Raw genomic sequence first — 27,422 nt, 5'->3', positions numbered from 1 at the left:
AGACGTCAAAAAATGGTAAGAAATCTAGATAAGCCTTGTTTTGATGGCCATAGGATTAAATGGGCCGTATATATTTTGTTTTACATTTTAAAATATTTATCAGCCCATTTAGCTATTGATAACAAATTTCTCCCACTCGAAATTAAAACGGCTAATTTGTTGAGACAAGGCAATAAATGTAATTTCGTCATCGCATTTTGGCATAGCCGATGAAACAAGCAGATCAACTGCGGCCATGGACGCTCCGCTTCAGAGCCAGAGCAAAGCGATTCAATTTCATTTTCGATTTCAATTATTCCAAAATCTTGCCTATTTGCAAACTCAGGTTCAAGCTCCGCCGCTATACATTCGAGTTCGAATCTAAACCCCAATCTGCATTTTCGCTTAAACGAAAATTTCCAGATCTCAAATTCCTTCGGATGTTCAACTGTTTTCGCCGCAAGCGATCCCGTTCCAAGATCTGGCTAGATCGAGAGGTAACACTGATTTCGCCTCATTTTTAGTTTCAATTTCGTCTTGCGATGTGTGTCAGTTATTGATTTTTCTTCTTTGGTTTGTAGAATTGTTGGTTTGGGAGAAGAAAATTTGGAGTTTGGTTTTGGTTTTGGTTTCTGCTTTTCGCGGTGGTGAGCTGTTTCCTCATTTTGCTGCTGCGATCTTATATCCGTACAAGATTTTTGTGGAATTTTGTTTGGGTGATTTGGAATTATGCTGATTTCTTGCACCAACTTTTCAAGGTAATTTAATCTGATTTATTGAATCTGTTTAGCCTTTTCTCTTTTTTTTTTTGGTATTGTAAATGAAATACAATGATATTTTTCAGGTTATTTTTCAAGAGTTTTCAGGATAGTGGGAAGATTTTATGATATGTATCATGTACTTGAAAGAGAAAATATTTATTTAAAAAGAAAATATCATTGATATAGTAGAATATTTCGGGACTACTATGGATTTGCTCAATTCATTTTCCACCTTTGTTTATTCACATTCTGCCTAATATTTTTGTTTTAAGTCTAATAAATTTATCCCCTTTTCGTACTTTTCTTTATCTTACTCTCATGATTGATTGTGTTTTGTAGTACTTGTTCTGGGATAAATTTGATGCCTGTTTTTGTAGTGAATTCTAGTTGAATCTTTGTATTATCGGGCGTATACTTTTGTTGACGATATAACCATGTAACATGATACACCCCATTTTAATACTCCCACACTTCACCACTGAACCATGGAATAGCAACACTCTCGCAGTTATAACCTGAGACTGAGAGTAAGCTCCCGGTGCAGTGAGGTATTCCCCACAACTCCCTGCCTCTGGTAGAATGAGAAAGAATAGACATGGTGGAAGTAGAAGTATCTCACATCTTTTTATTTACACACCATCCCCAGTCAAGTACAAATAAAGCAAGCAGTAAGAGAAATAGCAATTGGAGTTTCATCCTGCCACCTGAATTTCCATCCCTCACACCAGGTAATCCCCCACACCCATGGTGTTCTTTTTTGTTATGAACTGGACACGCGTATTTACAAATATAAAAGAGATGAGCATGAGGAATCGTTTCCAAATTCGATACGATGTGAAACTACGTATAGGTGAGATGCCGAACCCTGGATTTACAATGAGAAAACAACTCTACATATTGAGAAAAGCAAAATACGGAAAAATTACGGGAAATACTTGAAAAGGGCAAACATACAAAGTCATAAAACATAAAAAAAAAAAACAAATTTAGGAAAAAAAGAAAAATACATAATCATGAAAAAAAAAATACATAGTCCAACATCCCCGGCTCACTCCGCACTGTCCTCGTCGCCCCCCATCCCCATACCCGACATCATCATATTTGGGGTCATACCCCCCATACCACCCATCCAATTGTACATATAAGGGGACATCATCCCACCCATTCCACCCATTCCACCCATCCCACCCATCCCCGACATTCCCGGAACCGTTGACGCACTTCCGCTAACGTTTCCCTCCAGATCTATGGGAAACGCCGGAGTCTGCGACTCGTTCGTGGCCGGGGAGTTCCTATCGTTCTCCATTAAGTAGAAATGAAATTTGTAGTAAAAGAAGAGAGAAACTTGTTAACACAAGTGGTGCAAATGAAATGAAGTTCAACGAGCCGTATATATAGAATTTAAAAATAAAAAAATAAAAAAAAAATCAAATATCGGACGTCCGACCGGGACGTCCGACCTTCGCCACAGTGGCGCCCGTCCACCCGCCCGTCCCCGGGACGTCCGAGGACACCCGACGTCCTCACGGGACGTCCGTATCCGACCTCCGACCTCCCAACGGCGGACGTCCCGTCGCCCTTCCCGGTGTCCGACCGGACGTCCTACCGGAGGGGCGCCATAGGAGATGCTCTAACATTCTCTTTAACTTTCAAGTCCAATTGAATCTATGCATAACTTTAACTTCTTTTAACTTCTATAAGGTCACCATCTTACTCCCTCCATTCTGTGGTAATAGAAACGCTTCTTTTCGGCACATAATTTAAGAAAAATTGTGTTAAGTGAGTTAAATAAAAAAAAATAGGAAATGAAAAGGGGTGAGAGATGAAGAGAGAATAAAGTAAGAGAGAGTAATGTAAGTGAGAAGAAATGTGTTGACTTTTACTAAAAGAGAAATGACTCCACTACTATGGAACGTACCAAAATGACAAAATGACTCCAGTACTATGGAACAAAGACAGTAGTAAATATGTCTTATGGATTCTAACATCCAAGTATCTTCTCAAGTTGCAAGATAACTTCACACATAAAATCTTTTTACAGAGACAGAGACGATATATAATTTTATACTCCATCCGTCCCAAGGAAGATGATCCCTTCTTGGAATGACACGAGATTTTATGCATGCAAATTTTAAAGTGTTTAAAAATAGGAAAGATAAATAAAATAAGAGACATTTGATGTTTAAAGTAGGAGAGATGCAAAAAGTAAGAGAGAGAAAAAGTTATTGGGTCTTTAAAAGTAGGAGAGATGAATAAAGTAAGAAAGTAAAAAGATAATTGAGTATTTTCAATATTTCCTAAATAAGAAATGGGTCATCTTGGTTAGGATAGATGAAAAAGGAAAGTGGGACGGAGGGAGTATTTTCTAATCTCTTAAGGTGGTGTTCGCTTTCTTAGATAAAATAATACTAAGATACAATCTAGGATTGAGTTGTGAGATTATTTTAGTCATGGGGGTTAGTTATGACTAATTATCCCATGATTATCCATTTAGGATTGAATTGTGGGATTGAATCTCATAAACTAAACATACTACATATATAATCCGGGATACAATCTTGCAAACCGAACACCCCTAAAAAGATGCAAGTGCAATTATAATAATTCATTCAGCATATAAGCACATAAATACAACCATTTACACTGATAACTTATCCCTTGTCTTTTCTTATTTAAAGAAAATCTAAAAATTACTTTATTCGTCCCTCCGTAGTTGAGTCGTAATTCTTTTTGAATTGTTCCATTGTAGTTGAGTCATTTTCTTATTTAACAAAATATAGTGGACATTGATTTCTTGGGCCCTTTTTCCTCCATCTAATTGCGTTCCAATACATATTGTTGACGTACTATGATTCAAAGGTGGTGATCAAATTTGTTAAAAAACAACATATTCATGCGATTCAGCGCACCACAGACTATATTATAAATGATGGGGGCTCCCATTTTCGAAATAGGTGGCTAGAGGCAGTCTTAGCAAGGCATGGAGTGAAGCATTGGGTGACAACTTCTTATCACCCACAGACTAATGGTCAAACTGAGTTGGCCAATAGAGAAGGGAGGAGAACGAGTCTTAATTCCACTAAACACCCAAACTTATATTCTAAGCCAAGATAAAGGATAAGTTTGAAAGAGTATGGAATTGAGGTGGACCTCTACTAATCTGGCGGGTGATGAGGCGGCCACCAACTGACCAAAAAGTTGGCTAGTAAAGGATTATGATTTGCAATTATATTCAAGATTAAGATAAGGCTAATGTCATCTTCTATTACTACTATAACAACTAAGAAGATTCAAGGAGACTGCGAGCAAGTTCTAGAAACATATTACGTAGTTGATGAAAAATCACACAGATTTTTTTCTTTTTTTTAGAAAAGATATGGTCTTAATCCTCACAAGGTACTTTTTGGCAAAAGACAAAGTAACGAGCAAAGTTTTCGCAAACATTTTTAACCACATTTCATCATAGGCAACTCATCCAACAAACATGCTTAGTTCATCTTGCAATATCACCCAATTCCCATTCAATTTCATCCAATGGAGTTCACAAACAACAAAAAACATACAAAAAGAAAAACACCAAAAATAAAAAGATAACTATACTACTAACACCCACACAGAATGTCGTCATATTAGTTTAGAGTACATGCCATGATCACTCAAATCACCAAGAATTACATAATCGGGAGAAAGGAAGAGAAAGAGACACAATTTCACTAGACACCCCCAAAACTTATTCAAAGTCAAGGCAATGATAAGTTTGAAAGAGTGTGGAATTGGGGCGGACCTCTACTGATCTGGCGGGTGATGAGGCGGCCGCTAGCTGGCCATGAAGTCATGTTGTTGCTACACAAAAGTGACACATTTTTCATCATACTGGGTACAGAAATTCCCTAACTGGGCATTGATGCTCGGCCATTGATCACTGCTCTGTGGTGCCCTGAGCCCATTGTCCTCTCGCACCTTACGATGATGTTCCACGCTGTTGATCGCGGTGATATTCTCCTCAAGTCTATCCTCGCGGTTTCTCCATCGTAAGGTGCTTAGCCCGGCCTCATCTTTTCTTTGATGGGTCGGTGCGTCTTCATTCTCCTCTTCATCCTCATCATCCTCTTCTTTTCCTTCGTCATCACTTGAGCTCGAGCTCACATTCATATTCCCCAGGGTTTTTTGTTGTGATTCGGCGGTGAACTGGACTCTTCATTAACTAGTTCTCCATTCGATCTAGCTCGTTGACATTAGTGTTGTCGGGGTCTGGGGAAAATGATTATCCACCTTTCGCTTCAAGTAGACCTAGCCGCGCCTATCTGAGACGATCACATAAGTTCTCTTCAGGAAGGTAATGTCCAACAACAGGGTTGAAGACATGCCATGGTCGCCAATGTCGGCTTCCAAACCTCTGACTGGCACTCCCAGGTGGAGTGCTATGGTAGATACCACTGCACCAACACACAATGTGCCTTTCATCTTCTTCGTGGACCGCTCTAGATGTTTGATCATTAATTGGCCTAAGTTCTAGGGTGGCTGTTTGTACAAATCTGCCATAATAGAAAGAACTCATCCCTGGTTATACTTACGTGCTCTACACGGGCAAAGGGGTAATAAACATGCCTTCTGAAGGATACGCAAGACAAAGTTCCTAATAAAAGAACCTTTTGCTTTGTTGGCACAAAACCTTTTTTCGTTGGTATGTCCTTCCGAAATTTGTATGTACGATGACTGAAGTCAAACGGCATTTTGGTCACCTCCCCCATGAACCGAAATATTTCCTTAAACTGTGCCATCGGCGCGTCATATCTTGCATTCGTCATCTAGAAGGTGATGGACACGATCTCTTTTCTGGGTTTGTTCACCTTCAGTGTACAAAGGAACTCTAGGGTGAGCCGCTAATATGGGGGATTCCTCTGTGCCAAGAACAAGCCAGAGAGTTGTCCTTCTTCACACAACTCATTGAAGCATTGCTCGATCCCAAGCTGACGGAGTGTGAAAGGGCATGGGTGTGTAGCCACTTGGTAGGGAAACTTTGCGAGAACAATCCACTTCTTCTTCTCTGCTGCAGTAGTAAGTATTAGCTTCGTTCTAACCTTGGCAATTGAATGCAAAAACACCTGGCTCGGGCTCCAACCCGGGCGTTTTCTCTGGAGCCAGGCATTTTATGGTCGAAAAACACCCAATTATTAGGTACTACTTGTGCATCATGGTTCCCTATCTCAACGGAGTTACCCTTACTACAACAGAGAAGAAGAAGTGGATTGTTCTCGCAAAGTTTCCCTACCAAGTGTCTAGACCCATACCCTTTTCACACTCCGTCAGCTTGGGATCGAGCAACGCTTCAATGAGTTGTGCGAAGAAAGACAACTCTCAGGCTTGTTCTTGGTACAGAGGAATCCACAGAGAAGAAGAAGTGGATTGTTCTAGCAAAGTTTCCCTACCAAGTGTCTAGACCCATACCCTTTTTACACTCCGTCAGCTTGGGATCGAGCAATGCTTCAATGAGTTGTGCGAAGAAAGACAACTCTCAGGCTTGTTCTTGGCACAGAGGAATCCCTTATATCAGCGGCTCACCCTAGAGTTCCTGTCTACACTAAAGGTGAACAAACCCAGAAAAGGGATCGTGTCCATCACCTTACATATGAAGAATGTTTAACATGCCGATGGCACAGTTTAAGAAAATATTTTGGTTCACGGGGGAGGTAATCTACCACTGGGAGGTTTGGAATTCGACATCGGTGATCATGGCACGTCTTCAACCCTATTGTTGGACATAACTTTCCTGAAGAGAACTTATGTGATCGTCTCAGATAGGCGCGGCCAGGTCTACTTGAAGCGAAAGGCAGATGATCATTTTCCCCCGACCCCGACAACACCTATGTCAACGAGTCGGATTAAAGGGAGAACTAGTTAATGAACAATCCTGTACACCGCCGAATGACAACATAAAACCCCGGGGAATGTGAATGTGAGCTCGATCTCAAGTGATGACGAAGGAGAAGAAGATGAGAATGAATACGCACCGACCCAACAAAGAGAAGATGGGGCCGGGCCAAGCACCTTAGGACGGAGAAACCCCGAGGATAGACTTGAGGAGGATAACACCGTGATCAACAACAGACTAGACATCGTGGAGCTGAATGAACAAAGAGAAGATGGGGCCGGGCCAAGCACCTTAGGACGGAGAAACCCCGAGGATAGACTTGAGGAGGATAACACCGTGATCAACAACAGACTAGACATCGTGGAGCTGAATGAACAAAAGGTGAGAGAAGACAATGGAGCTCAGTGGGCTCAGTGGCGCTAACAGAGCAGTGATCAATGGTCGAGCATCTATGCCCCATTTAGGAATTTCTACACCTAGTACGATGAAAGATGGGCCACTTTTTTGCAGCAACAAAAGGACTTCATGGCCAGCTAGCGGCCGCCTCATCACCCGCCAGATCAGTAGAGGTCCTCCCCAATTCCACACTCTTTCAAACTTATCCTTGCATTGGCTTTGAATAAGTTTTGGGGGTGTCTAGTGAAATTGGGTCTCTTTCTCTTCCTTTCTCCCTATTTTGTGACTCCCCGTTATGTAATTCGTGGTGATTTGAGTGATCATGGTATGTACACTCTAAACTGATATGATGGCATTCTGTGTGGGTGAACTCTCTTATTTTTGGTGTTTTTCTTTTTGTATGCTTTTTGTTGTTTGTGAACTCCCTTGGATGAAATTGAATGGAAATTGAGTGATATTGCAAGATGAACTAAGCATGTTTGTTGGATGAGTTGCATATGATGAAATGTGGTTAAAAATGTTTGCGAAAACTTATTGATTTAGCTAAGTAACTTGTGTTTCCTAATCGTGATTTGTCTAAAGTGAATTTCTCGTTGTTTTGTCTTTTGCCAAAAAGTACCTTGTGAGGATTAAAACCATATGTTTTCTAAAAAAAAAGAAAAAAAAATTTGTGTGATTTTTCATCAACTATGTAATATGTTTACAAAACTTGCTCGCAGTCTCCTTGAATCTTCTTAGTGGTTATAGTATTAATAGGAGAGGACGTTAGCTTTATCTTAATCTTGAACATAATTCCAAATCATAATCCTTTACTAGCCAACTTCTTGGTCAGTTGACGGCCGGCTCATCACCCGTCATATTAGTAGAGGTCCGCCCCAATTTCACACTCTTTCAAACTTATCCTTGCCTTGGCTTGGAATATAAGTTTGGGTGTCTAGTGGAATTGAGTCTCTTTCTCCTCCCTTCTCCTTATTGGTCAACTCAGTTTGACCATTAGCTTATGGGTGATAAGGAGTTGTCACCCGATGCTTCACTCCATGCCTTGCTAAGGCTGCCTCTAGCCACCTATTTCGAATATAAGTTTGGGTGTCTAGTGGAATTGAGTCTCTTTCTCATCCCTTCTCCTTATTGGTCAACCCAGTTTGACCATTAGCTTATGGGTGATAAGGAGTTGTCACCCGATGCTTCACTCCATGTCTTGCTAAGGCTGCCTCTAGCCACCTATTTCGAAAATGGGAGCCCCCATCATTTAAAATAGCTCGTGGTGCGCCGGATCACATGAATATGCTTTTTGGACAAATTTGATCACCACCTTTGAATCATTGGTTTGGGTAAAAATGACTTCCACCCACCTCGATACATAGTCCACGCCAATTAGATGGAGGAAAAGGGCCCCTGAAATCAATGCCCACTATATTTTGTTGAATAAGAAAATGACTTAACTACAATGGAACAAAAGTTCCTAGAGAGGTTGTTCCTTCTAAGCTCTAGGCAGAGATCTCCCACTTTAGTATGAAGAGCCAAGAGTCGATGTTCAAAGCACGGGAAAGATTCAATGGTTTGTTGAAAAAATTATCCCAACCATGGTTTATCTCTGGGCCATCAAGTGAGCATCTTCTACAGTGGATGCTCGGACTTCATGACAAGTCAACAAAACTTTGGCTCTCGAGGGTCATTCTTGGAAAAGGGGGTTGATCAATGCAAGAAGATGCTTGGGAGGCTTGCATATATACGAGCAAGGGATGGAGCTCGGGTCGAGATGGTTTTATGAAGGTAGTCTCGACCATGGATTCAAATGCATTTAATCTTCTTACTCAACAAATGATGATGCTAAACCACTAGGTGGATAACCTTAGCTTGGGAGAGGTACCCAACAGAGAGGTACCTATCGTTAATTATGTGCATCAATCAGAAAACCAAGGAGGAAATCAAAGAAATTCTACAATTATCGCCCTAACAATGGGGTGGTAATTATCAAGCCAACCGCCCACCTTTCAATGCACATCCCTATTTCTCATATGAGAACCCGAACAATACCATTCAACCACCTCCACTTCCCGGATTGACTATGCCAAGTAGGACGGCCAATGTGCCCAACATCCCAAAATCTTCTAGTAGAGGTGAGTTAATCAGGGACAAATACATCAACCAGGGTATTTCCAAGTACCACCATTCCAAACCCGAAGGAGTGCAAGGCAATCTATTTGGGAAGTTAGACAAGCTATGCAAATCTCGCTATGCCCGAGAAAGAAGCTAAGGAGTTACCCGAAGAATAGGCGAAAGAAGAGAAGATAGAGATGCAATCACCTATAGGCCAACTGAAGTTCAACCCGAGGATTAAAAATTCACAAAGATTCTTGACATTTTCATGAGGGTGCACCTCAACATACCTCTCATTGAGGCTCTTCCAAAAATGCCCGGGTATCTCAAGTTTTTAAAGGAGATTGTGTCTAAGAAGATGTTGGTTGATTATCAAACGGTTAGCTTGATCGATAGCTGTAGTGCAATCATCCAACAAAAGATGCCAGCAAAATTGAAAGATCCAGGGAGCTTCACCATTTCTTGTGTGATCGGAAATGATAGGAAAACTAAAAGATTGTGTGACTTGGGGCAAGCATCAACCCTTAAGCTTATTCCGAAAGTTGAAATTTGGTGTCTTGAAGCCGACTACTATCACCCTTCAAATGGCGGATAAATCCGTCAAGTTCCCCACTGGAATCCTCGAGAATGTATTGGTGAGGGTCAATGATTTTATCTTCCCCGTGGACTTTGTTATCCCAAATGGTTGTTTTAGTTTGGGGATGAACTAAGTGTGGGGGAGCAAAAGAGGGAGGTGGCCAAGTTGGCACATGGTGCATATAAAGAAATTGTTGTTGGGCAAAATGTTAATTAAGCTACTTGGTGGAGAAGCGGATAAACATGCTTTATTTGTCTACACGAGCTAAGACTGGCCCCAATGACATTATTCGAGTAAGGTTGGACCACTGAAACAAAGCTTTGAACGAGTGTAAATATGGTCTTTGATGTTGATGACATTTGAATGGTTTTGAATTCCCATGTTAATGATAATTCAGGATTTAAAGATTTAAATTTTCACTAAAGGAGGGTGATAATGTGTGGTTTTGGCTTACATTGTCATGAATTGTGGTGAATTAGATTTTTGGGAGATGATTTGTAGTTTGTGAATGTTTTGGAGGGTGATTATGGTTGATTTATTGTGATCTTTAATGGCTTAGAACAAGTTGTACGATGGAAATGTGCATCACATATGTTTCAAAGTATAGTTTTGTGCCTAAATGGTGGAATATGGTTTGTTTGTGATGATTAAGAACACTTTGGGGGTGATTCCTACTCTTGTGTATGTTACGTTGCCTGTCAGTGTTTCGATTAAGATAGTGAATAGTACCCTTTTGTGAATACATTTGTGCTATATATAATCTGAGTCAAGTTTGGGGGAGTACCTTAAATTTGGTAGTATGCATTGGTTATTGATATTTTGGTTACAAGTTCTAACCCTTAATGTATTCATTTTGGTGTTTTACCCAATTTCTCCCAGCTTTACCCCGTCGATTAAATTTCATAAAGCCTTTCACGTGGAACCGATTTTGTACGTTGTTGAGAAGGGGCTGCGAATATCCAAATTGACGCAATACTCTATGTGCACAATGTGGCTCTACCATATGCCAAAATATCATAAATGTTGCTGATGACCAACATGCTTGACTCTCAACACATAGTTGGAAAGAACGAAATAATTTATTTGTATAATATACTTGGTTTTCATGCATGCGGGAGAATTGATCCCTATAATACTCTGTGCAAGGGGACCTTATCACTGAAGTAGGTCCACTCCACCTAACAAAAAACAATAGAAAGAGATACGAAAATACAAATTTGAATGAATACAAACAACACATACATGGATGCACATGGCTTGTAGTTGGTTCAGCGATGCTATCCGACATCTCAGGTCGATTAATGGGGATTCTTTTCCTGGCCTACATCTGTAACAATATCAAAGGGTTTCTCACGTATGTCCTCTAACCACATGCAGTTTCACATAAATTATGATATAATATTGCAAAAGTTTCACTACCCCAACTCAACTTACCACATTTATCCGGATCTCCAAAAAATTGCATATAGAAGAATGATATCTTATTGTCTGGCCTGTTTGAAGCAAGCAAACCATCTATAACAAGCAAGAAATATACACGAGCTCATCGTAGGTACACAAATGAATCCTCATCATCACCTAGTTCCAATCTTAGATTTTCCAATAGTGTCACAGCCTTCTAGTACGATGCGTTCAATTCATCTTCAGTAGGTTGTACACCAAAAATATCAAACCAATATCTAGCCCATTGTCCCGAAGATTGTGATGGTTTTTAACCCGTCATAACATCTCCACTTAATTTTTGCCCCCAAAGCTTCTGGACATCTTCTAAAGTTACGGTGGCCTCACCAACAGGTAAGTGAAATGTATGGGTCTCTGGACGCCACCGCTCAATCAATATAGTAATTTGATGGTGATTAAGAAATTTTGCTTTCCCGCTTCTTAGAATACCCCCAAAACCCATAAGATCAATTATTCCAACACTTTCTTATTCATTGGAACATCCCAAATCAATCCTTCATAACGTCTACAGCTGACAACCTTGGTTTTCACTCTGACCCATACATTACGATAAATGTGATCATTTTGCAAATACAAGAATGAAGGATCTTGTCGACCAAACAAGAGATGTTTCTTTCTAGAACTTGAACTGGACATATTCTACAAAAAATACATCAAATTTTGTTTATAGATCTAACTAAAATGGTGCTTAGTGCCAACAACTGTGGGGTGGAATTGCATACCGCCGAGGAGAGAAAGAGATGGAGGGCACTAGCGAAACTCGACTATCGAGTGTCTAAATTCCCGTGCCCGGCTACCCTTACTCACATTAAGGTTGGCACGGTGCTTCAATGAGCTTTGTGAGATGGGCCTACTGACTATACTCTTCAATCGAAATACTATCTCCTCCTATCAAGTGCCCACACTAGAGTTCCTCTCCACTTTCCTCTTTGGAGGTGATAACAGACCAGAGCATTAGAGCTATCTTATTCCGCATGAGGAACAACTCTTATGAGATGACTATGGAGGATTTTAAGGCAATGCACAGGTTCATGGCAGATGATCAAAAAGAGCCTGATGCGTTTGATAGAAATGTATTCGGGAGGGCAATCACTGGGCTGATTAAGAGCTTTCAAGCCAACCGGGCTAAGGGCTCGAGCATCCAGAACCCTAGTTTGAGAATGATCCAAAAAGCCTGTGTAGGTCACCCATTTGCCTGATCACAACAAGACAGCTTGCAAAGGGACGAGCTTGTCCACTATATGATCAAACACCTTGAACGGGCATCCAAGAAAAATAAAGGGAAACTATGTTGTGGGTGTGTTATAGGTCCATATTTGAGCCTATAACCTAGGAGGCTCAAATATTTTTCTTAACCTGTGGGGCACGAAAATTCCATATTTGCTCTTACTAGGAGGAAACTTTTTACCAAGTTTAAATCCTTTTTAAGCCTATATATACCCCATAACCTATTTCATAATATTCACCAATTCATAGCCCCCCAAAAGGGGAGCCTTCATGGTTCCTCCCTCCATTCTCCAACCCTAATTCCTCCATCCATCATTCGATCACCGTTCTTGTAGATTGGAGCAAGGCAAGAGAAGACTACAGATTGCACAACAATTCATCCTTGGGTTATGTTTGCTTTTTTCTTTATGTTTTGTAATTTAATTTGTAGTTTTTGCTATTTGTCTATGAGTAGCTAAACTATAAGAATTCTTTGGATGTGTTAGTAACTTTTATTGGTTTATATAATTCCAGTTTTTGATATCCGTTTTGTTCTTACTTCGTTTCTATTCTAAGTTCTGGATAATTGCTTCACGTTTCAGTGACACATTCTGTGATGATCTATTGACTTGCTACATAATCGTGAGAGGAGATTGGCGAGTTAGAACGGCTTAGTTGACACTACAATTAGCTTCCCTTAAAACAACACTGTTAATTGAGAGTGAGGACTTTTCAATGGTCTTAGGAGTTTTAGAGAGTTACAAATCTAGGATTGACACCCCTAGTGTATATAATCTATGCTTGTGCCGCATGGGCAAAACTTAGGTGACTCGTCCTACTGAAGTATGAACTGTGCTAAGGTATCATAATTGTGTTTTGTGTAACCATACTTGTGAAACCACTATTCATGGAATTCTACTCTTTGCCTAATTTACTTGCTTAATTTTATTTTTTTTATTTATTTTTGCTTACTTAAACCAAAACTCTTGTTTCTGTAGATATTATATGACACTTAGTATATGATAGCCAGTCGCAATTATATTCCCTGTTTTCGATATCCGGGTACTGACCTTTAGCTATACTATTTCTGCCTTGTATACTTGCAAGCAGTTGTAGTGCTAAAAAATAGTGCATCAATAGCGGTCGAGCATGGGGCAATGGAAACAAAGATGATGATGGTTATGATGAGGTCCTCATCATCTCGCTCCTGTCGGCCTCTTCTTCTCGTGTTGTTCATGTCGGCCTCGTCGGCATCATGGCAGGGACCTTATCATCAGTATCATATTCATCTTCGTCTTCAATACCCGCATGTTCGACCCGTATCATGTGCTCAAGGAGTTCCACATGAAGGTTGTTCTCCCCAAACCACGAACTCAGGTCATATAACTGCCATGGGAGAGCAGGTGGCCCAGCTTCATTGGCATCTCTATGGGAGTCTGAGTCCATGGCCCAATTTACAGTAAACTTTAGATTGTTAGCATTCATGTTTGGCGCATCCGGAAGAAGGTAGTAATCTTCATCCCTCTGACGATTACAGGCCTACCAGCGTCCGTCCACTGCAATAAATCTCGTTCTTTTTTTTAAAATTGAGATCCATTAAGGAATACCCAATATCCTTGACAAGGTCATCAGTGGCCGCTCCCAGATAGAGTGCAACGGACCCTACACCACATCCACAACATAGTGTTCATTTATCTTTCTTGGATGCCCGTTCAAGGTGTTTAATTATATAGTGGGAAAGATTAATCGACCTCTTCTGAATAAGGCTCCATAAGAGGAAGAGCTCGTCCCTTTGCAAGTTTCCTTGTTGTAATCAGACAAATGGTTTGACCTACACATGCCTTTTGGATCATTCTCAAAACATGGTTCCTGATCATTGAGCCCTTAGCCCGGTTGGCTTGAATGCTCTCAGTCAGCCCAGTGGTTTCCTTCCAGAATACATTTCTATCAAACGAAGTTGGCTATTTTTGGTCATCTGCCGTGAACCCATGCATTGCCTTGAAATACTCCATAATCATCTCATAACGTCTTCCCTCATCTGGAACCTTAGGTCCGTAATCACCTCCAAAGTTGAGAGTGTTGGAAAGGGATTAATAGAGGTTGCCTCCATAATCATCTCATAACGTCTCAAAGTGGTGGAAAACGGTACCTTGCAAAAACTCTCCGGCAGGCAACCAAGAGGTTGCCTACGCGAGAGGACTTAATGGGTAGTCGAAGAACACCCCCGGATGGTGGGCTGCTCAAGCACCGCTGACGGAGATCAAAGCGGAGCAAGGAGAAAAAGCTAGAGCAAATTTTGGGTTTTGGGTTTTTAAACCCAAACCTTTCTTTTTTTCTTAATTTGCAATCCGATCCCCAAAAGTGCAATGATTCAGGAAATATGCCCCATACTCTCTTATTTCCTTGCAAAATAAGCCCCAAACAAATAAGCATGATACTTTTGTTTGCCAAAATCGTTTCTCTATGTTAGAAAATGATCCTGATATTGCTATTTCATGTCAAGTGTGAGAAATAAGTAGAGAAAATGATAGGAAATTGATTTTTGATTGTGGAGCTACCGACACTATGTCATATCATATGTCTGATTTTCAAATGATTCATAAATCTAGATGGACACACATGGAAACAACTAGTGGGGAAATTTCAAGTGTAGAAGGGGCTAGCACTGTTCAAATATCCCCTACCTTGACAGTATCAAATTGTTTATATGTCCCGTCTTTGACTCAGAAATTAATGTCTATCAGTCAAGTTACACGAGAAATAAATTGTACTCTTCTAATGCATCCCAAGTTCTATTTTCTCCAAGATATTCGGACGAGGACGATAATTGGGCATGGCACTGAGCGTCACGGGCTATACTATGTGGATGAGATAGCTCAAACTGGCAGGGTGATGCTGGCTCACGGAACTACGGAACAGGAAGCTTGGCTGTGGTATAGGCGGTTAGGGCATCCGTCATTTGGTTATTTGCAAATTTTATTTCCCCATTTTGCTAAACTTCATTCGCTAAATTGTGAAACATGTGTTTTGGCGAAAAGCCACATACATTCATTTAAAATCAGCAATACTAGAGTTGATTCTGCGTTTTCCTTAATTCACTTTGATGTGTGGGGTCTTCCTCCCGTCATTGGGGGAAGTGGGATTAGATATTTTGTCCTGTTTGTTGATGATTGCACGAGAATGACGTGGGTATATTTTCTTAAAAATAAGTCTGATGTTTTCAGCAAATTTATAGAATTTTATAGCATGATCCAAATACAGTTTCAAACAAAAATTAGAATTTTGAGATCTGGCAATGGGGGGAATTTGTCAATACTCAAATGAATCAGTTTTTTGTTGAAAAAGGCCTTATCCATCAAACATTTTGTGCTTATACCACAGAACAAAATGGTGTCGTCGAAAGGAAAAATAGGATTATAATAGAAATTACTCGATCTATTCTGCTTGATTCTAAAGTACTCGAATATTTTTGGCCTAAAGCTATCGCCACATCAGTTTACCTTTTGAATAGGCTACCTACAAATATTTTGAAACTCAAGGCCCTAATTTTCGAACTATCCACTTTAACCTTTGTTTCTTTGCCCTTTCACTTCCGAAGTTCCGTTTTTGTACACATTCCCAAACATGGGCGTTCCAAACTTTCCCATGTACAGTCAAGTGTGTCTTCATAGGTTATGGGATAAATCAAAAGGGATACAAGTGTTATGACCCCAAAAATAAACAAGTCTTCATGACCATGACCTGTGGTTTTTTGGAATCGGAGTTCTTTTACCATACCCAACTTACTAGTCAAGGGGAGGATTATGTAGAGACTAGTGACCCACTTAGTTGGTTTCCTATGCCACACAATAATACCCTTACTGAAGATCCACCCGAGCCAGCTGTTCCTGTTGCCGAACAGGTTTCACACACAACAGTTCTACCTGTGGAGTTAAGCAACGTGCCAATCGCCCCTCCAACACCTGAGGTAAACATTACTAACCCTCAAGAGAGTTCATGTTCTACTAACAGTGATGATACGGAAATAAATGCTATATGAAGATTTTGCACCCAAACGATACTCCCCTGAGAAAATAGTACTCGAGCAAGATACTCAGTTGAAAATTTTGCCAAGGCAGACCTCACAAAAATGGTCTATGCATTTGAAGATGCGTTATATGAAGAAGAGGAGGTTCCTCGAATAGTAGAACAAGCCTGGAAAAACAAATATTGGAGAGAGGTGATGAAGTTGGAGATGATGGCACCGACACGAAATAATACATGGGAGAAGTGCCAACTTCCCGAAGGGGAAAGACTAATGGGGTGTAGATGGGTGTTTACAATAAAAGGAGACCTGGTGGAAAAATTGAACTATACAAAGCTCGCCTGGTTACTAAAGGTACACACAGACATATGGGGTAGACACTACTTTGAGACATTCTCGCCAGTAGCCAAGATTAATACTGTTTGAGTATTATTATCGATCGCAACAAACAAGGACTGGCCCCTGCATCAGCTTGACCTGACCAATGCCTTTCTCCAAGGTGAACTAACGAAGGAAGTGTATAAGAAAGTTTCCCTGGGATTCTCAGATGAATTTGGGAATGGAGAAGTATGCAAACTGAAGAAAACTCTACATGGGTTAAAGCAATCTCCGAAGGCCTGGTTTGGAAGATTCACTGAAGCAATGAAGAAATATGATTACTGCAAAAGTAATGCTGATCATACATTGTTCACAAAGAAAAAAGGAGAAAAGATCAACTGCTTGATAAATTATGTGGATGACATGATTATTACTGGAAACGACTTAGAGGAAATAGAAAAGCTGAAGAAGAATTTAGCCTCCAAGTTTGAAATGAAGGACTTGGTGCATTTAAAGTATATCTTGAGAGTTGAAGTGATGAGGTCACCGCATGGCATCTTCATAAATCAAAAGAAGTACATAATGGATCTTTTGGCAGAAGCGGGAATGGTGGACTACAAGCTGGCTGAAACCCCCATAGCTCTGAATCACAGCTTACAAATAATTGAGGGATCAACATTGGCAGATCGTGGAAGATATCAACGGCTGGTTGGGAAATTAATCTATATGTCTCATACCAGACTCGATATAGCTTATGCAGTAAGTGTGGTAAGCTAGTCTATGCATCAACTTCAGATCGATCACATGGAACCTGCAGTGAGGATTGTGAGGTATCTGAAGGGTATCTTTGATCATGGAATTTTGTTCAAGAAGAATGACCATCTGGAAATTCATGGTTACACAAATGCAGATTGGGCAGGAAATCCAATCGACAGAAGATTTACCACTGGATACTTTACGTTTATCGGTGGGAATCTGGTATCGTGGAAAAGCAAGAAATAAAAGGTCATGGCATTGTCAAGTGCAGGAGCCAAATTCAGAGGAATAAGAAGTGGATTGACAGAAATATTATGGTTGAGAAGGTTGATGAAAGAGTTGGGCTTATTGTCTTCAAACACTTACCAACTTTTTTGTGACATCAAAGCAGCAATTAGTATTTCAGAAAATCCAGTCCAACATGACAGAACAAAACACATGGAGGTTGATCGGCATTTCATCAAGGAAAACGTTGAGGCTTGAATTGTGGTATTTCCATTCGTTCGGTCTGGAGATTAGCTAGCAGATATCTTAACCAAGGCTATGGGCACGAAGAATTTCCAAGATGTGCTTGGCAAGTTAAGCATCGGTAATCCTGTTACTTAACTTGAGGGGGAGTGTTGGAAAGGGAATAATAGAGTCTCAAGGTGGTGGTAAACGGTACATTTAAGGTTCCAAGGGAACATATGATGTATTATGGTATAGTTCCAAAGAAACGGTACCATGTACTGAAGCCATGAAGAAATATGATCACCTCCAAAGTGGAGAGGAATTCTACTGTGAACACTTAATAGGAGAAGATCCATTGAAGAGTATCGTCAGTAGGGGCACCTCACAAAGCTCATTGAAGCACTGTGCCAACCCTAATTGAGTGAGGGTCGCCGGGCAAGTGATTTTTGACACTTGATAGTTGAGTTTCGCGAGTGCCCTTCATCTCTTTCTATCCTCTACATTATGCAATTCCACCCCACAATTGTCGGCACTAAGCACCATTTTATTTATATCTATAAAGAAAATTTGATGTATTTTTGGTAGAATATATCAAGTTCAAGTTCTACAAAAAAAACATCTTATATGTGGTCCACAAGATCCTTCATTCTTGTAATTGCAAAATGATCACATTTCTCGTAATATGTGGGCCGGAGAGAAAACCAAGGCCATCAAATGTAGATGTTATGAAGGATTGATTTGGGATGTTCCAATGAATAAGAAAGTGTTGGAATACATTGATCTTATGGGTTTTGGGGGTATGCTAAGAAGCGGGAAAGCAAAATTTATTGATCACCATCAAATTACTGTCTTGATTGAGCGGTGTCGTCCAGAGACCCATACATTTCACTTACCTGTTGGTGAGGCCACCGTAACTTTAGAAGATGTTCAGAAGCTTTGGGGGCTAAAATTGAATGGGGATGTTATGACGGGTTAGAAACCATCACAATCTTCGGGACAATGGGCTAGATATTGCTTAGATATTTTTGGTGTACAACCTACTGAAGATGAATTGAACGCATCGTACTAGAAGGCTATGACACTATCGGAAAATCTCAGATTGGAACTAGGTGATGATGAGGATTCATTTGTGTACCTACGATGAGCTCGTGTATATTTCTTGCTTGTTATAGGTGGTTTGCTTACTTCAAACAGGCCAGACAATAAGATACAAATCTTCTATATGTAATTTGTTTGAGATCCGGATAAGTGTGGTAAGTTGAGTTGGGGTAGTGAAACTTTTGCAATATTATATCATAATTTATGTGAAACTGCATGTGGTCAGATGACAGACGTGGGATGCCCTCTGACATTATAACAGATGCGAGCTTGAGAAAATTCCTTATTATTCGACCTTAGATGTTAAATAGCATCGCTGAACCAAACTACAAGCCATGTGCATCCATGTAAGTTTTGTATGTATTTCTAAAATTTTATTATTTTAAATTTTATTCATTCTAATTTATATTTTCGTATCTATTTCTATTGTTTTTGTTAGGTGGAGTGCACCTATTTCAATGATAAGGTCCCCACAGCATTGCACAAAGTATTATAGGGATCAATTCTTCCGCATGCATGAAAACCAAGAATGCTACATAAATAAATAATTTCTTTCTCTCCAACTATATATTCAAAATATTTACTCCTCTACAGTTTATGTGAGAAGCGAATGTGAAACGACCTTTGCCCCATCCCTATGTATGTTGAGAGGCAAGCATGTTGTTCATCGGCAACATTTCTGATATTTTTGGCATATGGTCGAGACGCATTGTGCACATAGAGTATTGCGTCAATTTGGATATTTGCAGCCCCTTCTCTACTATGTACAAAATCGGTTCCACGTGGAAGGCTTTGTGAAACTTAATCGACGGGCTGTAAGTCGCGTTCTAGGTCTTGGTTACTGGTCAGTATGATGAGTTTAGTGTGCATTATCTGCTAGAAAGTTGTTTAAGTGTGTAGGAAAACGGGTACCAATCAGTAAGAGAGAAACCGAAAGATTCAAGTGAAAAGGACGCCAGAAGGGTGCAATACTGGGCATGATGCATTCCACAAGGCTCAAGATGGAGAAGAGAGGATTGCTAGAAAAGACTAACTATTTAAAAGGGCAAAAGCGACATTTGCACATCAGAGGGCAACCCTAAGAAATAGGACAAGTCACCCTATAAATAGAAGGTCACATGAAGGGAGAGAGGAGATACACACTTAGGAAGGCACACCTTGCATGTTAGTCAGTTTGTGTAATCTAGGATTTCCAGTTTTAATCTTCTCGTTTTAGCTTTTAATTTTAGATCTAAATTTATGGAAAGTGTTGATTCAAGATGTTATTTATGGAGTTTTTGTTTATCTGCAATTGTTTCCTACTTGTTGGAGAAGATAACACTCAGATCTGATTTGTGGACCACTTTACACTTTTCAGCTACTTTACCTTTTGTCCTTCGCTTTTCGCCAGCTTTTCTGCAGATCTGGCAGTTCGTCAGCTAGTTCAGTCAAATATTCATAGCAGTCATTGTTTGTCCATTTTTAGTAAACTTTCACTTTTCAAACCTGCTTGATAAACCTGCTTTTTATGTATTCGACTTATTCTCGATATGAAACCTTCTTACTAGTATAGGTCCCTCTTAAGTTTTGCGTCTAGGTAGATCTCAACCCAAAGCGTGGTAGCTAACTAACTCCTTCCAGATTATCACCTCAATCACATTTCGCACTCATCCATCTCTGTGGGATTCAACCCTTGCTCCACTATACTAGCCAGTAGAAGTGGGTTGAGGTATAGTGTTGATAATAGGTTTTTAGGTCCTCGTGCCAGCGACTAGGTTTTGGGATCCTTCCCTGATCAATTGATTACACGACCTTGCACATAAAATCTACTCTTTCAAATGGCGCCGTTGCCGGGGATGAATGGCGTTTTTACATGCGATTGTGTGTGATATTTTGGCGTATATATTGTTCATAAATTTTCTTTTCTTCTGCTTTTCAGTTTGTGAGAAGAAACTCGAACTTTGAGCAGTAGAGGCCGAAAATACTCTCCCGCAGATCAATACTTTTCACCACTCGTTCTGGCCTATCGACAACACTGTCTGACTTAGGCATGAGCAGTGATGAGGATAAGGATACCATAGAGGAAGTAGCTCCAGTATCACCAGTTAAGCAAGAAGAAGATCTATCAAGGATGGCTGACCTTATAGAAAGTGATCCGGAGATTGGATCGTTGAATGCACACTCCGATGGAGAACCTCCGCAAGATATAGTTATCACCCCAGTGCAGTCAGTATGTGATGTTAAGCCGCATGTCATAGCAGTGTTGCCCACGTTCCATGGAAAAAGCTATGAAGGACCTTATGAGTTCCTTCATGAATTCTGTAAAATCTACAAGGCACAGAAACGGCCGGCGGGGTCGAGCGAAGGCGACGGGGTCGAGCGAAGGCGACTACAGATTGAAGGCCTTACCCTTCCTTTTGAAGGGAGAGGCGAATACCTGGTTCATGCGACTGCCGCCCAACTCCGTAAGGACGTGGTCTAATTTCAAGCTATCCTTCCTGGATCAGTTCTTTCTCTTGACAAAGACGAGTACGCTGAAGAAAGAAATATCATGGGCCAGACAAGATTATGATGAATCTCTGAGTGACTACTGGGCGAGATACATGAGTCTCCTGGACTCATGTCCCAATCACCAGATGTCAGAGGCAGAGATATACAACACCTTCTACGAAGGGTCAGTGAAGCAAAGAAGGTCATGGGGAAACTCTTGAGTGTGAAGAGGGCTTATGATAACCCCCGAGACTCCTATGTGAGAAGGGGAGTAGCAAGTGCCTCAGGAGCAGAAAAGGATGACAAATTGGAGATGAGAATGGACAAGCTGGAGAAGGCGCTTTTGACAGCGATAGAGAAAAATGCACCATCTTCCCCAGCTCAGAGCAAGCAAGTTGCTGAACCAAGAAGACAGAATTCTACCTATGACCAACTGTAGGATCTGGATAACATAGCACAAGTTAATGCGGCTGGGTATTGGAATCCTAACGGGAGTTGGAACCCGAGGAGGCAGAGAGATACGCTATGGAGGGACCACCCAAATTTTAGATGGGGAGAGGGAAACCAAAACCAGAACCAGAGCCAAAACCAAACCCAGTACAATCTCTCTCAAAATCAAAACCCATATCGTGGCACTGCGAACCCAGATTACAACCCAACTAGCCAGTAAGAAATAAGCCACAACACAACCAATCCCAAAAATCAAAGCCCACAAAATCCAAACTCGAGCTCCACCTATGTACCGCCCACTACAGAAACTACCAGAACAATCACCCGAATCAAAATACCCAAAACTTGCATAATCAAAACTTCCAAAACCAGCACCATTCCCACCAAGACCAACAGAACCAATATAACCAGTACAACCACTACCCACCTAACCAAAACCAAGCAAACACTTCCTACCACTCTAGCTCCCAAAATTTCTAGCAGAATCCTAACAGCCAGTATAACCCTCACCACCAGCAAGGTCCCAACCAATTCCAGAACCCTAACAGGCCAAGAAGGTCAATGGAGGACATGATAGGGGAACTACTCACCTCAACAAAGCATGAGGAACGAGTTACAGTCCAATAGCGAAGTGGTGCAAGGGATGCAGAGTGCTCAAAAGGAACACAAGGCTAATACGGATATGATAAACAAACAACTATCCCAGCTGGTAAATTCTATGAGTGAGATGAAGGGGAACTAAGGGAGGCTTCCATCTACAGTCCATATACCGGAGAAGGACAACGTGAGCAAAATCACGCTTCGGTCCGGTACATCATATAGAGAGCCTGAAGTGAAGAGGTTGGTAGGAGAACCAAGTACTAAAAGCGGTTCAAGTGAGTTTGCGACTCAAGGAAGAGAGCCAGACCGATTCGGGGGCGACATCGTGAGAAGGGGACGGGGAGGACTAAATCCTCAGGCGACAGAGCAAGCTCCACTTGGAAAGAATTCGAGTGAGGTTTGAAAGAATGGAGACCAACTGCGTGGGATGAACGGTCAGGACAGAGCCGAATCAGTCATTGAACCTCCCACCGGGCAGAGAAAGGAAGTTATGAGGAAATCACCAAAACTCCGAGTGAAGTACTGAAGGGAGAGAAGCCATTCCCTTATCACTTCGTGAGACAGAGAAAGAAGGAAGACCCCATGGATTATCTGTCCATATTTGGGAAGCTGGATGCCACCATACCATTCCTCCAACCCGTAATGGTAGACCACTCGGGAGATTTATTAAGGAGTTTATAGCAGGGAAAGCCAAGGAGGATGGAAAAATTTTGGTGGAGAGGATAACATCGGCTATTGTCCTGGAGAAGCTCCACCAAAGAGAGTCGGCTCTGGTATGTTTACTTTGCCCACAACTATTGATAATGTCAAAATTGAGCATGCAATGTGTGATCTAGGAGCATCCATAAATGTTATGCCATTATTGACCTATAACCATTTGAAGGGGGTGAAGTTGGCAAGCACCAGGGTCCTAATTCAATTGGCTGATAGATCATGTGTAACGACCTGAAATTTCATAAATTAAAAAATAGTTAAAGAAATGCGTTATAAGTCTATACTTAAATGAAATTAGAGGTCTCGATGAACGAAAATCTGTGTTGGATTAGTATGGTATAAATAGAATATAAATGTGTTGATATTAATTTTTGAATTCAAAATCTAAGGTGTGACATCTAGATTTTAGAAATAGTAATTTTGAATATATATGTATATATTTATATATATATATATGGATGTATTTATTTCCTTTTTGTATCTTTTGTTCTTTGTTCTTTTTAATCTCAGCCCCACAATTTTGTCATCCGACGGTTAGATTGGTGCCACGTGTCATTTAATAATGCAGATTTTTAGTTGAATAATGCACACCGACTAATAATGCACCATTATAGTGTAATAATGCAGATTTTCAGTTGAATAATGCACACCGACTAATAATGGACCATTATAGTGTAATAATGCAGATCATCTGGACTGTTGATGAATGAGATCTAACGGCCCATATTAAGAGAATAAAGGATCTAAGGGATGAATAGGAGAATAACACTCCCATATATATATATATATATATATATATATATATATATGGGAGTGTTAAGGTCCTTTTGCTCTCTTAGAGTTAAGTTCCTACTTCATGTGAACCATTAGATTAGATAGATGGACAGACCGGATGAAAACTTGATAAATGCTCTCGTGTTGCATTATTAGGCCTAATCTGTGCATTATATGGGTAAAATAGTAAAACGGCAGTGAATCAAAAACTGCTAAAAATGGAAGGAGCGGAAATTAAGTGGGATTTTGCTACGACCTTCCATCTACTCACTCTCTCTCTCACTCCAAACGTCTCACCCTCAATCCATCACAGCAAATCGTCTTCCCAAATTCCCCCCACTTTCCAAACCCTAGCCGCCACTGGAAGCAACTGAAAATATACAGGGAGCGTCGATTTTCATCCGTTTCACTGTCCAAACCTCACTCCCGTAGTGCGCGACCATCTAGTTGAAGGCGACGAAAAGGTAGGGTTGAAAAAGATTAATTTTCGTCTGAATACCCACCGTTAATCGCCGATATTGACAGCCTACAACACCACCTACTCGTCGATTCACTAATTTTTTTCCCAAAAAAGTTACTGTTTTCAAACTCGCTTTGGTCGCGATTCTCTTTAATTATAAAAGCGTTTTCTTTTTGGTTAGGGTTCTGTCTATTATTGAATGTGTAATTATTTACTGGTATACAATTGTGTATTGGGCGATTATGTAGAGGAAATTTTACATTTTTGTTGATTTTTCGTTCGTCTCACAGATCTAGTATGACGAAAAGAGGCACACCTTCAAGAACTCAACCAATCCCGGGTGCAGCTGAGCAATCTATTGCATTTGCATTTAGAATTCCTGGAGTAGTTGTACATTATTGTAAGCAGTGGCGTGCATTATGATTTTTGGTTAAGCTAGATCAGTCGGTTTAATCAAGTATTATTCCTTTGTGCAATATTTGACTGCTTGTGTACATGGGTGAATGGGTTTCGTGTAATATTCCTTTGTGCATTATTTGATTGATTGTGTACATTATGTATCAAGTATTATACATTATTTATCAAGTATTATGCATTATTTGACTGCTTGTGTACATGGGTGAATGAGTTTCATGTAATATTCCTTTGTGCATTATTTGATTGATTGTGTACATTATGTATCAAGTATTATACATTATTTATCAAGTATTATGCATTATTTGACTGCTTGTGCACATGAGCCCAACGGGTGAATGTAATATTCCTTTGTGCATTATTTGATTGCTTGTGTACATTATGTATCAAGTATTATACATTATTTAATATAAATGCGACACAATATTGATACATTCCATTATAATCATGTTCTGATGTTGTATGTTGGACAACAGCGAAGCAGTCTAGATTAGACATCGACGAAGCTGTCGATGATGTTATTCCCATTGCGATTGCACACAAATTGTAACATCCCAAAATTTTTGTGACTTTTTTTTATATGTCGATTGGAAATTTCATTTATGAAATTTAATTGTTGCTACGTGATTGAGTTAACTATGTGGAACAAATTTTCATGAGTAATGTGGAATGAAGTGTTGTATATTTATATTATCCAATGTGGGGGATTAATTAAGTGAATCATGCATTTTTGTTCTAGCCAAAATAATTGAGAACTTTTGGCCCCCTTCAATTATTGGAATTAATATTTCTTCTTGGATTTAATTAATTGTTTTAGGATTTTTATCCAAATTAAATCCAAATCAAATTATCCCTAAATTATGCTACATGAAATTCGAACTCTAGCCTAATATTTTTGTGAGTGTCGAAAATCCCCTATTTTAATTAGGAGGATGGATTATTTTCTTTGAATAAATTGGTGCCTTGTTGATTCCCTTCTTTTATTTTAAATCCAATTAAAATCATGCCACATTTTGTTTCCTCACCATAATTAAATGAAGATTTGAATTATTTCCTTGTGGCAATTAGAGCCAATTTTTTGCCCCTTCCTTATTGTAGAGGAAACTATAATTGTTTCCTATTTTGTGGAACCCTTTTTATTCAAATTAATACCTATGTCTAATTAATTTGGGATGTGAATATTTTTCTTCTATTGTATCTCCATCCCACACGCCTACATACTTTTGTTTTGCCTTGTGGAAATTTATTTATTTGTTACCTATTTTATGGGAGTCTTTTCCTATAAAGAAATTTCCAAATTTAAATCCTATTCTTATTTAATTGAGGATTTAAATAATTTCCTTGTGCATTCCCTATGGAATTTTCGGCCCCCTCTTTTTTTTTCTACTTGGAGATTTAATTTATTTTGTTCCCTTGTTTATGGAATAGTAATTGTTTTATTTCTTAAATTGTGAATCTATTTCTCTCCAAGTAAATACCAAATAAATTCCTTATAAAAAATTTTTCAATCCAATTTTCAAAATTTCCTTCTTTTTAATTGTGGGATTTTATTTATTGGCCTCTATTTTATTCCTCCATAATTAATTAATTTTTGGGATTAAACCTAGGACTATATAATCACCTAAACTAAACCCTAGCCCCCATTCTCCCTCAAATTTTCGTCCACCTTCATCATCTCCCTCTCTTCACATGCCACTCTCCTCTCACTCTCTTCATCCTCTCCAAAATTTCTTCCATACTTGTTCTTGCATCCATTGGAGTTGGAATTTTCAAGAGTTCCCGACGAATCGCATGAATCTTTGCTTCTACCGTTTGATTTTTTATTCAAGAAGGTATAACTAAAATCTTTTCCTCATCTTCTCCATTGAAACCATTTTCTTGATTCTCTCATTCATATAGTGAGTGTAGGAATCATAGATTGCATAATTAATCGGTGGGAATTTGTGTTTTGGATGAGAGAATTGTGAATATGCGATTTTGAATGAATATGTGTGAAGTTTGAATGAATCATTGGTGAATGATGTGTGATTATATGAGAACATGATTGTGAGAACCTTTTGAAGCATGTTTGTGTGTGGGAAGCATGAAAAATTGTGTTTGGATGTGTCACGACCGCCCTCACTAAGGATAGTAAAGACGGGGAAATCGTGACTAGGGAATGGACGAAGGAGCTGGGAAGAAAAGGGGGATGAAAATATGAAAAACCCAATTAACTTCAAAAAGAAATATTTTAGTTTATTGAAAAGTTAAGCAACGGATTTTAGCCTCAAAATACTTAATGTCATAAAGCAGTATTAAATAGTGCGGAAGACTTCTAGAAATTTATTTCAAACACGGCAGCGGAAAAACAAGTATCAGAGGAGAGTCATAGGATGACGCCCATGTTTGAAGACACGACGCATCCGGGAATTCCTAAAGCTCACTCAACATCCGCCGCAACATCACCCCTCAACCTGCACATAAAGAAAAAGGATATGCAGGGCTGAGTACTTGTTGTACTCAATGGGCTCATGCCGAAAACATTTTATAACAGTTATGTCATC

The 27,422-nt window shown here is 39.8% G+C and overlaps 1 protein-coding gene across 5 annotated transcripts; it reads left to right on the top strand.

Moving 5' to 3' along the window:
• Nucleotides 1–128: 128 nt before the first annotated feature.
• Nucleotides 129–25,012, top strand: LOC121746742. 5 transcript variants are annotated; one of them, XM_042140671.1, is made up of 5 exons: nt 129–476; nt 561–737; nt 1,235–1,288; nt 1,387–1,468; nt 10,565–10,668. In XM_042140671.1, exons 1-5 carry the CDS (start codon nt 210–212, stop codon nt 10,651–10,653), a joined length of 669 nt encoding a protein of 222 aa, XP_041996605.1. In that variant the 5' UTR covers nt 129–209; the 3' UTR covers nt 10,654–10,668. The 5 variants fall into 5 exon arrangements, 3 of the variants coding, with proteins under 3 accessions (XP_041996605.1, XP_041996612.1, XP_041996619.1); XR_006039071.1 differs by lacking the exon at nt 10,565–10,668 and adding an exon at nt 24,756–25,012 and having other exon boundaries at nt 130–476; nt 1,249–1,288; XM_042140678.1 differs by lacking the exon at nt 10,565–10,668 and adding an exon at nt 12,955–12,995 and having other exon boundaries at nt 130–476.
• The last annotated feature ends 2,410 nt before the right edge of the window (nt 25,013–27,422 follow it).

Source organism: Salvia splendens, chromosome 1, assembly GCF_004379255.2.
Source record: "Salvia splendens isolate huo1 chromosome 1, SspV2, whole genome shotgun sequence".
In the NCBI taxonomy this organism is placed as follows: domain Eukaryota; kingdom Viridiplantae; phylum Streptophyta; class Magnoliopsida; order Lamiales; family Lamiaceae; genus Salvia; species Salvia splendens.
Note: the sequence above shows the minus strand (reverse complement) of the source record. Positions and strands in the feature narration are given on the sequence as shown.

Bases quoted from the DNA above. Each gene is read 5' to 3' on its own strand.
- LOC121746742 (XM_042140671.1), top strand. From the start codon at position 210: ATGAAACAAGCAGATCAACTGCGGCCATGGACGCTCCGCTTCAGAGCC. The intron at 477-560 runs GTAACACTGATT...TTTGGTTTGTAG, and splicing joins AGATCTGGCTAGATCGAGAG to AATTGTTGGTTTGGGAGAAG. The intron at 1,469-10,564 runs GTAATCCCCCAC...AATTTCTCCCAG, and splicing joins ATTTCCATCCCTCACACCAG to CTTTACCCCGTCGATTAAAT.